The sequence below is a fragment of the Bos javanicus genome, chromosome 9 (assembly GCF_032452875.1).
Source record: "Bos javanicus breed banteng chromosome 9, ARS-OSU_banteng_1.0, whole genome shotgun sequence".
Classification (NCBI taxonomy): domain Eukaryota; kingdom Metazoa; phylum Chordata; class Mammalia; order Artiodactyla; family Bovidae; genus Bos; species Bos javanicus.
In genome coordinates this window covers 65925436-65940851 of record NC_083876.1, presented here as the reverse complement: position 1 = coordinate 65940851, position 15416 = coordinate 65925436, and the positions used below count along the sequence as shown (strand labels likewise).

The 15416-nt window shown below is 33.1% G+C and overlaps 1 protein-coding gene across 1 annotated transcript in view; it reads left to right on the top strand.

The window, feature by feature from the left end:
* The first annotated feature begins 432 nt into the window (after positions 1–432).
* THEMIS (thymocyte selection associated) overlaps positions 433–15416 on the top strand; it is a 198144-nt gene continuing 183160 nt past the window's right edge. The window contains exon 1 of the mRNA XM_061427928.1: positions 433–679. Within this exon, the coding sequence (XP_061283912.1) occupies positions 589–679 (91 nt within the window). The 5' untranslated portion in view covers positions 433–588. The remainder of the gene's footprint in view (positions 680–15416) is intronic.

Sequence of the window (15416 nt, the reverse complement as noted above, 5' to 3'; positions counted from 1 at the left end):
CAGAGTATCAGATTTCTGAAAAGAGCTGACACAAAGCACTTTTGTAACCTAATTTTGTATAAAAGCCCTGAGAATATGCAAATAAGGCACAGAGCCAAACTTTAGAAGTGAAGTGAAGAGACAAAGAATTGATACAGTGCCCTTTTTAAGATTATACTCTAGTCCTGAATTTCTGTTCTTTCCTGGTTGACAAGCCACAAACAACTCTGACCTCAGACAGCCTGGCCCGTGCTGAAGATGCACACCTGGACCAGCAGCAGATGAACACAGCTACTTGCCAGTTCTCATTTTTTTGGCAGTGTCTGTTCAGACATTCTCACCACACCTCCATCCTGTTCTACTTCAGTGTTAGAAGGAAATGAAGCCACAATGAGAACTAAAAAGAGCTGTAACACCCTTTGTCCCCTGCCTGCCTCTTTCCTCCCTTCTCACTCCCCTCCCCACATAGAGTTACTCCACCCCAAGCAGGCTCCGGTGTGACACTCTGATAAAGGAATGATGAGCTGGGACTGTAGCTGCAGACAAGTGACATTCAGAAGCCAAAAGCTTCTGTAAGTACCAGGTCTGCACAAGATCCAAACCAAAGCAATGGCATTGTCCCTGGAAGAATTCATCCACTCCCTTGACCTCAGGACCCTCCCCAGGGTCCTAGAAATCCAGTCAGGCTTCTATTTTGAAGGTAAGCACCTTCCTATCTCTTGATTGGCTAGAAGATGCTCATAAAGAATATACTGTTAGGAATTTTAGTGCAAATTTTTAAACAGAGAATATATGAGTTCTCGTAAAGGAAAGGTCATTATCAGAGAAAGTAATTGAGAAATTGTCGAGACTTAATAGTGTTGAAGAAGGGAGAAACTGGATAAGACTCTGGTGTGGATAGGGGCTAGGAATTGAGTGAAGCTTCTTGAACTTTTTGTAGGGCTTTAAATAGTTCAACATGAATTATTCCTGTCTTTCCTTTGAAATTGGTTGTAATTCAAGTGAAAAGTTATCTGTTTCTATGTTTCTAGAACATAAAATACAGATTTTTGGAACTATTAAAAGCACAGCATTTAGGAAGAAAATTTCACCAAAATCTTAACCACTTCTAAATGTTACTTATATCAATGCTTCTCTCCCTCTTTCTGTAGTGGTCTAACTTCTAATTTCTTTAATAATGGCATTCATATTTAAAGGTATAGAAGTTCACATTTACTAAATACAGGATAATTTTTATAGAACCTATGTCAGAGTTCTAAAATCAGAGCTCAACTAAGACTGTTGAATAAGTTAGTGTGCTTTGGTGTAACTGTATTACTTCAGAAAAAGCATTAAGACTTACAACATATACAATACGTACCCTCAATTTTTTTAAGCAGTGGTTTGAATATACGTAAGACAGAGTCATTTTCTGGGGAAATATATATTTCTGGTTCCAAGGGTGGTAGAATTGAGCCAGTAGTACAATTAAGTCCAGAAAAAGTACCGGGAAGATAAAAAACTGTTGGTGGGCAAATCTTCCCCATTTATAGACAAAATAATTTTTTAGATATTATGAAATAAAAAACTATTGATGAATGTCAGACCCAGTTCACACACACACAAACACACACGTGCACACCTGTGAGTCTGTGCTCGAGAGCCTGGGAGCTGCAGCTACTGACGCCAGAGTGCTCAAGAGCCCGTGCTCCACAACGAGAAGCCACCACAGTGAGAAGCTCTTGCTCCGCTTCTAGAGAGTAGCACCCACTCACCGTAACTAGAGAAATCCCGCAGGCAGCAATGAAGACCCAGCGCAGCCAAAACTAAATAAATAAAACAAAATCACTTTATAGGAGAGATTAACTTAACCTCTTGAGGTAGTACAGAGTGACTTTTACTAAGGCTGTATGATTTATAACAGAATAGAATGAGTGAATGTGGGCTTCCCAGGTGGCACAGTAGTAAAGAATCCACCTGCAGTGTAGGAGATGCGGCAGACACGGGTTTGATGCCTGAGTCAGGAAGATCCCCTGGAATAGAAATGGCAGCCCCCTCCAGTATGCTTACCCATGGACAGAGAAACCTGGTGGACTACAGTCCATGGAGTCACAAAGAGTCGGATATGACTGAACGACTGAGCACGCATGCACAGGCAATGAATTGGTGTAGGCAGCCATCAGTTTTAGTATAGACCATTTTGTTTAATTCATTTGTAAATTGATTATTTTGAAGCAGACCGTATTTTTCCATATATATAATACTGTGAAATCTATCTTTGTCCCTAAGCTGTCCCCAAGTCATTTTTTTGGTCTCATGGTTTGTGCTTTTAAGATTTCACATTAGGAAGTTCTTCCTCATGTTTCATTTACAAAGATATTTTCTTATGCTATTTTAAATCAACTTTGCAGCTTTATATTTCATATTTAAATTTTAACTATGCCATGAAGTGCAGAGGAATCCAATTTTATTTTTTTTCCATATAGTAACAGCAATTTTCTAGCACCATTTACTAAGCTAGCTATCATTTTCCCTCTGATTTGTGTTGTTGTCTTTAAGTTATATGCTCATAACTGGGTTGGTTTGTCTCTTAAATATCTCTTCTGTTCATTAGTCTGTGTTTTCTCAATTGTGTTCAAGCATTGTTTTTGTAACTATGGCTTTGGTATAAGCATAGTTCACATATAAACCAATCTCTTTGCTCCTTTTGTAGCTATTCACAGACCTTTCAAACATGTCTTTAAATAAATCAATTGATTACTTTAAAAATCCAACTGGAATTTGTATTAATGTTGATTTTATAGATTAACTTGGGAAGAATTGAAATTTTTGCTTTAAATCTTGCAAAAGAACAGACTGTGTCCATGTGTTCAGACTATCTTCATCCTTTAATACTTTACTATTATGTTATACTTCACTTAAGAGAAAAAAGCATACATCTTGATGAATTTTCACAAATTAAGTATATTCGTGTAACCACCATCATGGTCAAGAAATAGAAAATTGCAAGTATTTTGGAAGTTACATCTTGTGCTCTTTCTCAATCATTATCTACTATTTTCCCAAGAAGTAACCCTTATCAGACTTTTGCCCACTTATGAACTTTATATTAATGAAACATTATAATAGTATCCTTTTATGTTTGGCATATATGTTCAACATTATCTTTATAAAATTAATCTATACTGTTCTATATAGGCTATTCATTCCAGTGTGTGTAATATTCCAGTAGATGAATATATTGCAATTTATTTATCCATTCCACTACTAATATGTATTTGAATTATTTCCAGTTTGAAGGTGTCTGTTGACGTTGTCATAAACATTCTTATTTATGTGTGTTCACACATGTATAATATTCAATTGTGTATATAAAGGAGTGGAATTGCCACATCTCACAGGATGCATATGTTTAGTTTGGGTAGGTAACAGAAAACAAGTTTCTTAAGTAGTTATACTACTTTACCTTCCTACCAGCACAACATGAGAGTTCTAATTAATCCATATTCTTGATAACACTTGATATCAGTCTTTTTAAGATAATTGAGACTAATTTAGATATAATATCATATATTTTCAAGTGTACAAAATTATGATTCATTATTTGTACATATAGCAAAATGATCACCACTATAAATCTAGTTAACATTTATTACCACACATAATTACAGTTTTTCTTTTCTCGTGATGGGAACTTTTAAAATTTACTTTCTTAACAAGTTTCAGAATCTGGTTCTCTCCAGAAAAGACTAGGATTTAATTTGTAAGTGATAAGGCATCAGTTTTTTAAAAATCTCCCTGATGATTAAAAATGAAGCCAAATTTGAGAACTAGTATTGTGAAACTAGTTCTCCCAATTTTTTTATTAGCAGTTCATTGGTTTATAGAGAATTGACATGATTTTTAAATGAAGTCTTCTTCTGAACCATTAACCTAGTTTATCTGTCTAGTTATATGAATAGATATCTTTTTACTTCTGTCGATAACATTTAATAATTTTTATTTGTGAAGTTCTTACACTTCTATTTCAGATTTATTCTTAGTTGCCTGATTGATTTTTAAAATTCCATTATAAGTGGTATCTTTTGAAGTTTTCATTTTTTCTTTGTGTGTTTGAATTCTAAGAATATATCTTTAGATTATTTTATATTTGTTATATACATATTTACATTTTCTGTAAATGTTGATAGGTTCTTATTCTTTCCAATGATTATACTCTATTTTCCTTCAGTTAAGTATTAGCTAGTGTTTCTATCAATAGTATAATATCAAATAAGAGTAATGATTTACTCATTATTTAATCGTTTCACTCACCTCACAACCATAGAGAGAAAGTTTTAATAATTTATCATTAAATATAATGTTTGCTTTAATTTAAAGAAGTTTCTAGTTTTCTACTAGTTTTTTAAGTCATAAAGGTATGTTTACTTATCAAACTTTTAAATAACTTCTGTGATGATAATATGATTTTTTTACATTGATTTTTTAAAAAATCTTAAGTCATTTATTTGTGGAATAAGATAAGTTTGGTTATATATCATTGAATTCAGTTTATTAGTTTTAAAGAACTTTTGTATTTCTTTTAGGGTATGAAATTGGCTTATAATTTTAATCTTGTATGACATCCTACCCAGGTTTTTGTATTGAGTTATGTTGAGCTTATAGAATTTCTTGGGTAGAGTCTTTTTTTCTTCTTCTAAAGATATTATATAAATTAGATGTAATTTCTTATTTAAATATTTAGTAAAATTTCAAAAAAGCCATTCTGAGCTGGGATTTCTAATGTAGATATGTTTTTTGATTATGACTTCAGTTTTTAAATAGTAAGGTCTTTCCATCCATTAGCATAGGTTATCTCTCATTAAAAAACAAAGAAACCAAAAATTCGTCTTTCTGATCATGTATCAGAATTAAAAAAAAAGTCTCCATAGAGATCCTGTGTATTCTAAAGCTAGTTCCTAGAATGCAGACACATGCACGTGTTATATTGCTATATTGACTGATATCATATTTCCTCTGTTCTCACCGATTACTACTGAAGTGGAAATGTAAGTACATATTACTATGATACTGATGAATTTATTAATTCTAACAATTTATTTTTTATTTCTCTGATTTTCCTAAATATTGATATCATTAGAAAACATCGGGTTGTGTCTCTTCCCTAATATGTTTTGCAACTGTTCATTTTTCCTTATCTTGATAGTATGGTCCAGAGCCTCCAGTACTGTGTTAAAAAATGAGAATTCTGAATTATAAAGAAAATGTGTTTAAAATTCCTTCATTAAGTACAATATTCTAGAACTGGTGTTTCAGTTCAGTTCAGTTCAGTCTCTCAGTCGTGTCCAACTCTGCAACCCCATGAATCGCAGCACGCCAGGCCTCCCTGTCCATCACCAACTCCCGGAGTTCACTCAGACTCACGTCCATCGAGTCAGTGATGCCATCCAGCCATCTCATCCTCTGTCGTCCCCTTCTCCTCCTGCCCCCAATCCCTCCCAGCATCAGGGTCTTTTCCAATGAGTCAACTCTTCGCATGAGATGGCCAAAGTATTTAGTCATCACTAAATTAAGGAAGTTCCTGTCTATTTCTTGCTTTCTAGGTGGTTTGGTTTCTTTGGTCTGCTAATGAAATTACCTTTAAAAGATTTTCCAAATTGAAGAATCTTTTAATATAGTATTTATAATAATATTTACTAACATTTGAAATACAAAGTAGGAGTTTGATATATTTAAAGATTTTTGTGTTTGATCACAACTGAAATGAGCTAATAGACTCATTTATAATTTTAGATTCAAGATAACACTAGCTTTCTAAAATTAACTACATAGATTTTGTTGTTTTCTTTTTCTTGAGAGAAATTTATTTGAAAAGAGAGAAATGGGCCTTAAACTCTTTAATTTGGTAGAATTCTCTTATAAGAATAACTGGATGTGAAATTTTGGGGTGGGAATTCAGAATTTGGTTTGGTAAAATCCTCTGTTGCTTTGCTTCTCTCCTTGATTTCTGACTCTATTATTTTCTCATGTCCTTTGCTCTCTTGCTCCTTTTCTGGCTTCCTGGTATAAATCACAGTCATTTTAAAAACATTTCTTGCTTCTTGGTATGTATGCTTAAACCTATATTTTTCTCTAGATACTTCTTTCTTTCCCATACATTTTGCCTTGTAATATTTTCACTTTTACTCAGTTCTGAGTACATGTTTTTCCTTTTAAATAAAATGGCTATTTATTTTCTGATAATATAAAATTGTCTTTAGCTGTTCTTTGCTTTAATTACTAGTTTTATTGTATGTTGTTAGAGAACAGTAGTCTATATTGTATTATATTACTGTTTCTTTGAAATTGATTCAGGCTTCCTTTATGACATGAAATGTGAAACATCAAGTGAGTCTCAGCATGGACTAGCTTATATAAAATACAATAACACATTATTAGGCATTGTTCAAAAGGCTAGAATCATGGAAGAGAGTGGGGAAGCCTCTACCCAATATTGGGACTTATATTCCAGTGGCTGGAACAAATGACAAACAACCGACAGATTTGATATATACACAAGTACCATGAAGAACTAAATAGGTAGAGAGCAAAGCAAGAGGGGGGCGGAGATGATCTTTTGCTAGGGCAATCAGGGCAGTTAGCTTTGCGGAGATGATATTTGAGCAGAGACCAGAATAAACTGAGGAAATGAGTCTCGCATATTTCTGGAAGAACATTTCTGCTGAGGACAGAGCAAGTGTAAACCATATAACAGATCTCTTCATCTAATTAAGACGCAAAAAGGAGACGAGTGAGGATAAAGCAGAGCAACTGAGGGGAAACTTAGTGGAAATGAGGCTGAGGACATAGGGATGCACAAATTTTGTAGGCCTTAAAAGCCATATAATACATAATTTGCTACAGAGTGGGGCTGGGGACCAGTAAGATAAAATGATCAGTGAAGTTTTCTCTAAAGAGCTGGCTTAGTAGCAGAGACCTGAATGCTGAGAAGGAATCAGACAAGAAAATATCCTGGAGGTGAGTGTTCCAAACAGAGTGAACGGCTAGACCAAAAGGGGTTTAGTCTGTTTGAAGAAGAGAAAAATATCCTTGTACCTCAAACGTATAAGACAAAAAAGAGAGGAAAGTCATATGAGAAGGAGATTCAAGGAATGGGCAAGAGCATTTCAAGGAGTTTAGATTTTATACCTGGTAATGACCAATTTGCAGCAGGAGATTGACAGGACTTGATCACCATTTTAGGTGGGACTGCACAGGCTTTTGCGGGGCAAAACTGGGTTGAGATACTTCAGGACTGTGTGATAATCCAGAAGAGAGTTCATGTTACCTTGATTCAGTTGGAAGAGAAATGACCAATTTAGTGCATACTTTGGAGGTAGAAATGTCAGGACTTGCTGATAGATTTGATAAGGGTGTGAGATAGAAGAAGACTAAATGATGCATGGGAGGACTTTGACCTAAACCATTAGATAGATGTTTGCACCTTTGACAGAGTTGTGAAGACCTTGGCAGGGTAGAGGTTTGATGGAGAATGCAAAAGCTGTTTTGGACATGTTAAATCTGTTATTCACCCAAATGGAAATTTCAAGTAGACAATTGAAAAAAATAAATTTTGACCACACATTGAAATAATGACTGGAATGCCCCATCCATGAGCTAACTGATCAGGACTTTATTCAATCAAAAACCTTGTAGGCCAAAAACAAAAAAAAATGAGCACATACGTTAAAATTCAATTTCTTTATTGTTATTTATGGTAATTCTAAAGCATACACAGAAATAAAAATTGTAAGAGGATAAAGATGAAATTAATAATGTTTTAAACAATTTAAATTTTTTATTAATAATTTAATAATTTAATTTTTATTAATAATAAACCCTTTTTCTCTCATAAAAGTTAAATTGTTATATTAACTATTATTGAACATTATTGAAAGTATTAAATATTTCCATTATTGAATACTTCAGTATTTGAAAAAATGTTGATTCAATACCATGTGATAGGGTGATTCAAAGACATAGCTGTAATGTATTTATTTAAGTACTTGTTTTAAATAATAGCCCTTAAAGATACCTTGTAAAGGTCCAGTATACATCATGTACACACCATATAAAATATACATTTAAGGAAGATTTATCTTAATGTTGGTGGCCATCAATCCATATGTGAAATAATTTTCTTCATAAATCTGATTTTGGCAGTTTCACCAATTGTACGTAGCTGATGACAAGTTCGTACTAGGAATAGAAGTGTCACTCTGTCATTCTCTTCTTGATAGGTTCTACAATTTTCAATTCTGAAATGTCTTTGTAGGCATCTTACAAAGTTATTGTCTATTTTGTGGAGAGTAGAAAATGGATTATAATAATTCTTAACTTGATCTGTATAAAATCTATTATATGGAAGTATTGCAAGAAAATAAGTGAATGAAGACAATTGTTTTAATTGATATTTCTGGAATTCTGAAACTGTCTCAATATATTGTGAACTATACATGTCATGTGACCATCTGGTATAGGAATAAATTAAATTTTTTATAATTAAATACTAATAGAGTTTAAAATTAAATTTTAGAAAATCTTTAGAGTAAATATTAGTATAGTTTAACTTTATTTTTATATAAAAATTAATACAAATTGAAGCTCTACTATTTCTTCTTTTATCTCCCTTCTCATAATAATAATTATCATAGATTTTTCTCTTTGAATTTTGAGTACATCATAGAATTGGACTTCCTGACTCTTTTGTGACCATAGGACATGGGACTTGCATTAGCCAATGTAATGAGAGCAGAAGTAAGGTGCATCATTTTGAACAGATGCTTTAAGAACCAGTTCATAATTTAACATATTTTATCCCGGTGAATCATGTCAAAACGAAGCCTTCAACAGTCTGGATCTCTAAGTAACTATGATTATTAGAGACCCTGCCCTCACTCATTTGAATTGGACACATAGTGAAATGAAAAATATACGTTTATTATTTAAATCTCTGAGAATTTGAAGTTGTTTGTTGTCTCAGCATATGTGTGTGTGTGTGTACATGTGCTCACATGCATGTGCACACACGAGCATGCTCATTCATGTCCAAATCTTTGTGACCCTACGGCCTGTAGCCCACCAATCTCCTCTGTCCATGGGATTTTCTTTGCAAGAATACTGGAGCGGGTTGCCATTTCCTCCTCCAAGGGATCTTCCTTACTCAGGTATCAAACTCACATTTCCGGTGTCTCCTGAATTGGCAGATGGATTCTTTACCACTGAGCCACCTGGGAAGCCCTATTTCAACATAATACTTTCCTTACTGATACAAGTTATATTCATTAAACTAGAACTGCATTTATTACCAACTAAAAAAAAAAACAACTAGATATTAGACAAACTTTGGAGAGAGTTACACAATCCCAGGAAAGTTAGTTGATAATAATGTTACCACATATTTATGGAAAAGTGAGTTCACCACTCTGTATTCAGGAAATATTTGTTGCTTGACTATTCAGCATATTGCTAATATTACCATTTATCACTGATTACTTCATATATGTAGCCAGTTTGATGTTGACTTAAAATTTTGGCAAAAACAAAGTTTGTTTGTATTATGATCTTGCTCAATTAACTGGATGTTGAAAAAATGGTTTTTCTCTATAGAAATAATATGTGCACATGGCTAGAAAATTGGAAAATATAGAAGCATAAATATTCAATAATTTCATCAAATATAAAGAAATATGATTAACATTTTGATGTATTAACTTCTAATTTTTACAAAAGTATGAATTAACTTTTAAAAGGAGAAAAATTTATGCCAATTTCTCCACCATGCTTTATCCAGAATATCGCCACTCACTGTGACCTCTATCTACCCCCTTGGTGGGTTCAAATCATCATAACATATTGCCAGGATTATCAAAATAGCCACCTAAGTTGTCTCCCTACTTCTCTTTCACTCTTGAAGTTTAGTCTCATAGCATCCAGAGTCATGCTTGTAAGTGGTATGTCAGATTATGCTGCTTCTCTGTTAAAATATCTCCAATGGATTTCCAATTTTTTTCAAAATAAGGACCTTCCAATGGGTAATAGGCTTTTATTTTTCTCTTTTTACTCTCACTATTGATCTGACTTTATTGTTAACAAATCTTTTCCTTCTAACCCCATTGACCTCCTTATTGTTCCTCAAACTTGGGATATGCTCCTGCCTTAAAACTTTGCTCCCACTTTTTCCTTGAGTTGGCAAACTCTTCAACTAGATGTCAACTTGTGAGGCTCATCTGACCACCCTATTTATTACAGCAAAATTTTTGTTCCCTCTTCCTTATATTTCCTGTAGTCACTATTAAATTCTTCATTGTTTTGGAATCAAAACACTATCTTCTTATATATCATGTAGGTTATTTATTGTTTATTTTTCTATCTTTTCCCATTAGATTTTTCTTACAGTTTAAATGAGGTATTAATTTTCTAAACCATAAAACTCATCCCTTACAGGTATACAATTCAATGATTTTTAGTAAATTTATAGAGTTGTGCAACCACCACCAATGTTAAACCATTTCCATCACCCCAAAGAAGTCCCTTGAGCTATTTGTCAATCATTATTGCTTACATTTCCAGCCCCAAGCAACCACTGCTCTCCTTTCTGTCTATAAATTTGCCTTTCCTATACATTTCATATGAAATAATCATACAGTATGTACTGTTTTGAATCTAACCTTTTACTTAGCTTAATGTTTTCAAGGTTCATCTATGTTGTAGCATATATTACTATTCTGGTGTGTTTTTTGTTGCTAAATATTTTTGTGTGTATGGATATACCACATTTTGTTTATTCAACACCAAAGGCCATTTGTATCATCTCCCTTTTGGAGATAATATGAAATAATGTACCATTTTAATTTCCCATTTACAATGAATTTGGATTCCAGTTTCTACAAATTCTTGCTAAAACTTGTGTATCTTTTGTTTTATAATCAGTGGTATCTCACTGTAGTTTTAATTTCATTTCCTTAATGACAAGTGATGTTGAACATTTTTGCCTGTGCTTAGTAGCAATTTATTTGCCTTTTTTTGAAATAACATCTCTTCAATTTTTTTGGCCTTTGTCCTCTTGTTATTGAGCTGTAAGACTTATCTCTGTATTTTGGATATTTGATTTGCAAATATTTTCAGATATATAATTGAAAATATTTTCTTCTGTTCTATGGCTTGTGTTCATTTCCATAATATTATCTTTTGAAACAAAAAGATTTTAAATTTATAGTCAAGATGTGTCATACATTTTTTTATCATGTTACCTAACCCAAAGTTACAAGAATTTCCTCCTATTTTGCGTTGGGGGTCCACCAGATCACTCCTGGTCTTGCTGATTTTCTAGAAATACAGAACTCAGAGAAGCTGTTAAACTGAGTTACGGTTTACCACCTGGAACAAAGAAAAATTAAAGCCAGTAAAGAAAAAGGCATATATACAACAGGGTCTATGAGAAAACAAATTGCCAGTTATCCTCTCCCAGTGAAGATACATGATGTTTAATTCTCCTAGCAATGATTGTCACAATAAGGACAAATTATTTCCAATTAGGGAAGCTCATCTGTGCCTTTGTATCCAAGGTTTTTATTGGGGCAATTACACAGGCATTAAGGATTTGTGTGACTGACCTCAAATCCTGGGTCTCCAGACCCTCTAGAGATCAAGTGGTGTGGTATGGTCCAGGACCCCAAATAAACCCTAAAAGGCATTCACCATAAATTACATTGTTAGCATAAATTACCTGGTGTGGCCCAAGATCCCAGACATACAAAAGCACTCTTATCTGACAGGATATTCCAAGGGCTCAGATGTTTTCTCTCCAGAACCAGTTAAGGGGTAGTCCTTTCTTTGATATGTGCAGGGTTTGAGCACCCTAAGTAATAGTTAACCGTCTACTGCACAGTTTTATTTTTTTATACAAAAGTTTTACCTCTTATCTCTAGGTCTAAGATCCATTTGCACTAGCTAGAATTTTCTAAAGCCTTAATTCCAAGTAACTTAAGAATTAATCAACTATCTACACAGCTATGAAACATGCTGGGAATGACTCAGGTACAAGCAGCTCTCTCTGGCTGAGAGAGGTGAGGGAGTTAACCAAACCGATATCTGGTGAATGGCTTTCCAAGTTGCGAGAATATCTTTAGCCAAGTACTACGGTAAGAGTATGCTGGTGTATTTCAGAAAAAGTGAGAAACCACTAAGGCCAGAAGGAGGAGGAGAGTGAACAGAAATAATATCAGAGGGGAAATAGTGCAGAACCATATGCAGTCCTTTTGAATATTATAAGAGTTTTACTTTTAGAATTGGGAACTTGGAGGTACCGATCTAAATTAGCAAAAGCAACTAAAACAATGCAAGGACTTTCCTCATCACTTTGAATATAGATTCTATTAGCCATTTCTTCTGTTTACCAAAATGAATATTGATGAAAGCACACATACATTTGCAGAAGGGAGAGCATAGTTTTGCTTAAATAAGCCCATAAATATAATGTTCAAAAGTGTTTTTTATAGCAATTTTTAAATACCATGAAAATGTTTTCCCTCTTGGGGAAAGTAAGATTTAGAGGAGATAAGATTTTTAAATATTGTGTTTTGAATATATTAAGTATCATATTTCTTTTTCCTGCCAAAATATGTTAAAATTATGGAAATTAGTCCTTAAATTGTATCTGCCTCCCTGCATTTCTTCTCTCTATCCTTCTTTCTACAAAATGAATAGAGTATGATTCTTGTCCTTAAGGACTCTTTAGGCCAGTAAAAGAAGATGGATTAAAAAAAAATCAATACATGTGCTATATTGTGAAATGTATTTTAATGAACTGTTTTGAGAACACTGAGAATTTACCACACAAAAAGCTTACCAAGAGGTGATGATATTTTTCTGCAGCCTATATAGAAAATGAGCAAGCAAATAAGAAAATTTCAGAATGAGAAAAAAATTTTTAGATCATTATACAAGTTTGAAAATTCAAAATATGATCCAAGAACAGCTCAGAGAATAATAGGTGATCAGGTTATTTGTGGTCATATCTTAAATGGCTTCTGAGCTATAATAAGGATATTGAATTTATGCTATAATCAGTAGTAACTTATAAAAGGATATTATTTTCATATCTGATTATAAAAGTAAATCATGTTGATCGTAAATTTGAAAATTATAGAAAAAGCTAAAGAATTTCTGAGATTTTAAGGCAAAAAAAAAAACAACAACCCTCAGATGAGTAGATTAGACATCTATTGCAGTAGAGGTTTACTAGATAAATATGAGACAAACTGCAAGGAGCTAATAGTAGCTACAGATAGAAAAGACAGGATCTGTGGTCTTTTTGGGTCAAACATTCTGAACTTCACAGTTTATGAGCTGTGAGCAAGAGGGAGGAGTTGATGACAGATCAGAGGTTTCTGGACTAAGGAAACATGGTAGGTGGTAAAAATATTACTTGAAAGATTTGCCACAAGAGCAGCAGTTGTTTTGGAGATGGAGGCATGATTCAGTTACATTCCAATGAACAAGAGCTCCTGTAGGACATTCAGATGCAGATGAACGTTAGCCCACCAAAGATGTATTCTGAAGTAAAAAGAGTAGTAGGCTTACAAGATTTAATATATCAGAATTGTAAGTGGGTGAAAGAAGCCTTATTATTTCAGGATTGCCCTGTAGTGCATGCGTCAGGTCAGAAATATGTGGATCTCAAAGAACAACGTGGAAAGTGTGGATAGAGGAGGAGTTGGTCAAGCTGACAAAGAATAAAGGGAAAAAAGTCTCTGTTGAAGGAGAAATAGGAGAAAGTGGGCTGGTTTGTCAATCAAAATAAATGAACATAAAGCATTAGAATGAAAGTGTCAGATATAACATTTGCTATTAGCACATAATTTATGATAGATTATTGACTATGATAGCTCTATATACTGAAGGATTATTATGGGTTGGGTATCTTTGTATATAGATTTGGGTGTGTAAGCATATGTAATGAGTGTATAAATGTATTTTGCATATGTATGTCTATACATAAATATATGTGACTATATCTAATACAACACATATAATTAAATAATATTTTATTCTCATCTATACACAAATTTAGTACCTGTATGCATATATATATAATCTTATTAAATTTTTTATATTTATAAGTACATTTAATCCTTGGTGTTAGCTGCTGAAATTATTATTATGATTTCCATTTTCAAGTCACCTATTTGCCTATTTGCCCCAGAGATAAAACTTGTAAAGTTTATTCTTGCTCTTCCTACATGAAGAATTTATGATATTCTGTAGTGAATCCTATTTTTATAAAATCATCAACATTTTTAGAAATTTTATAACTATTTACTGTTTGACTATACAATTGGGTAACAGACAAACACAAGAAATAGCTTGTATTGGATACACATTTGTTTTGTCTTTTAGGGCTTTCTTGGTGGCTCAGTGGTAAAGAACCTGGCTATCTGTGGGGAGACAAGAGATGTGGGTTTGATCCCTGGGTTGGAAAGATACCCTTCCAGGGCATCTCACTCCAGTATTCTTACCTGGAGAATCCCATGGTCAGAGGAGCCTAGAGGGCTACTGTTCATGGGATCACAAAGAGTCAGACATGACTGAAGTGATTTAGTATGCACAGGCATGCATATTCTACTACTGATTACAATTTCAATAAGTATGATGTTAAAAATTAACTTGAATTGGTTAAATGCATTGAATAATGATACACAGTGAATTATGAACTATATGAACATGACTTTTATTAATTTGACACATGTATGAGTTCATATGACAAAAAATTGTGCCTATTTTAATACTTACATAATTCTTTTATGGCTAATTGACTTTAACTTTTTTAAGGTTTAATTTAATCAGCTAGGGATATGATAGTAAAATCAGGGAAAATTTGAAAATTATAGCATTGTATTCAACTTGTGTTTATTCATATTTCATAAATTTTAAATATTAGGGCAAAAGAAAATTTTTTTTCACTTTTTAATATGAGTTCACAATATTGATATTGGTTCATACAGACTCAAAAGAAATAAAATTGTGTAAAGGCTAATGAAATATGTCCTGTCATATTTAGGAAATAATTTCTGTTAAATGAAAACAGAGCACCAGTATTTCTCTACATGAGCTTATATTCATAATAATGCATTAAAGATGAACATTACATTTCTAAAGTAGAATTTTCTAAATATTTACAACATATTCTGTTGAGCTTCATAGGTTTAAAACTGCTCTTGATTCACAAAGACCTAAGTTTGCAGACAGTGAAAGTTGAACACTTTCAATATCTAAGCTTTACAATTCAGTAAAACTTATTATATCCCAATATTTGAAATTGATCATAGGATTAATTAAACAAATATAAATTTGGTCTATTTGTGTCAGTGTCGGTAATACACAAAATTTACATTTATTAAAGCACAATATTATTTGAA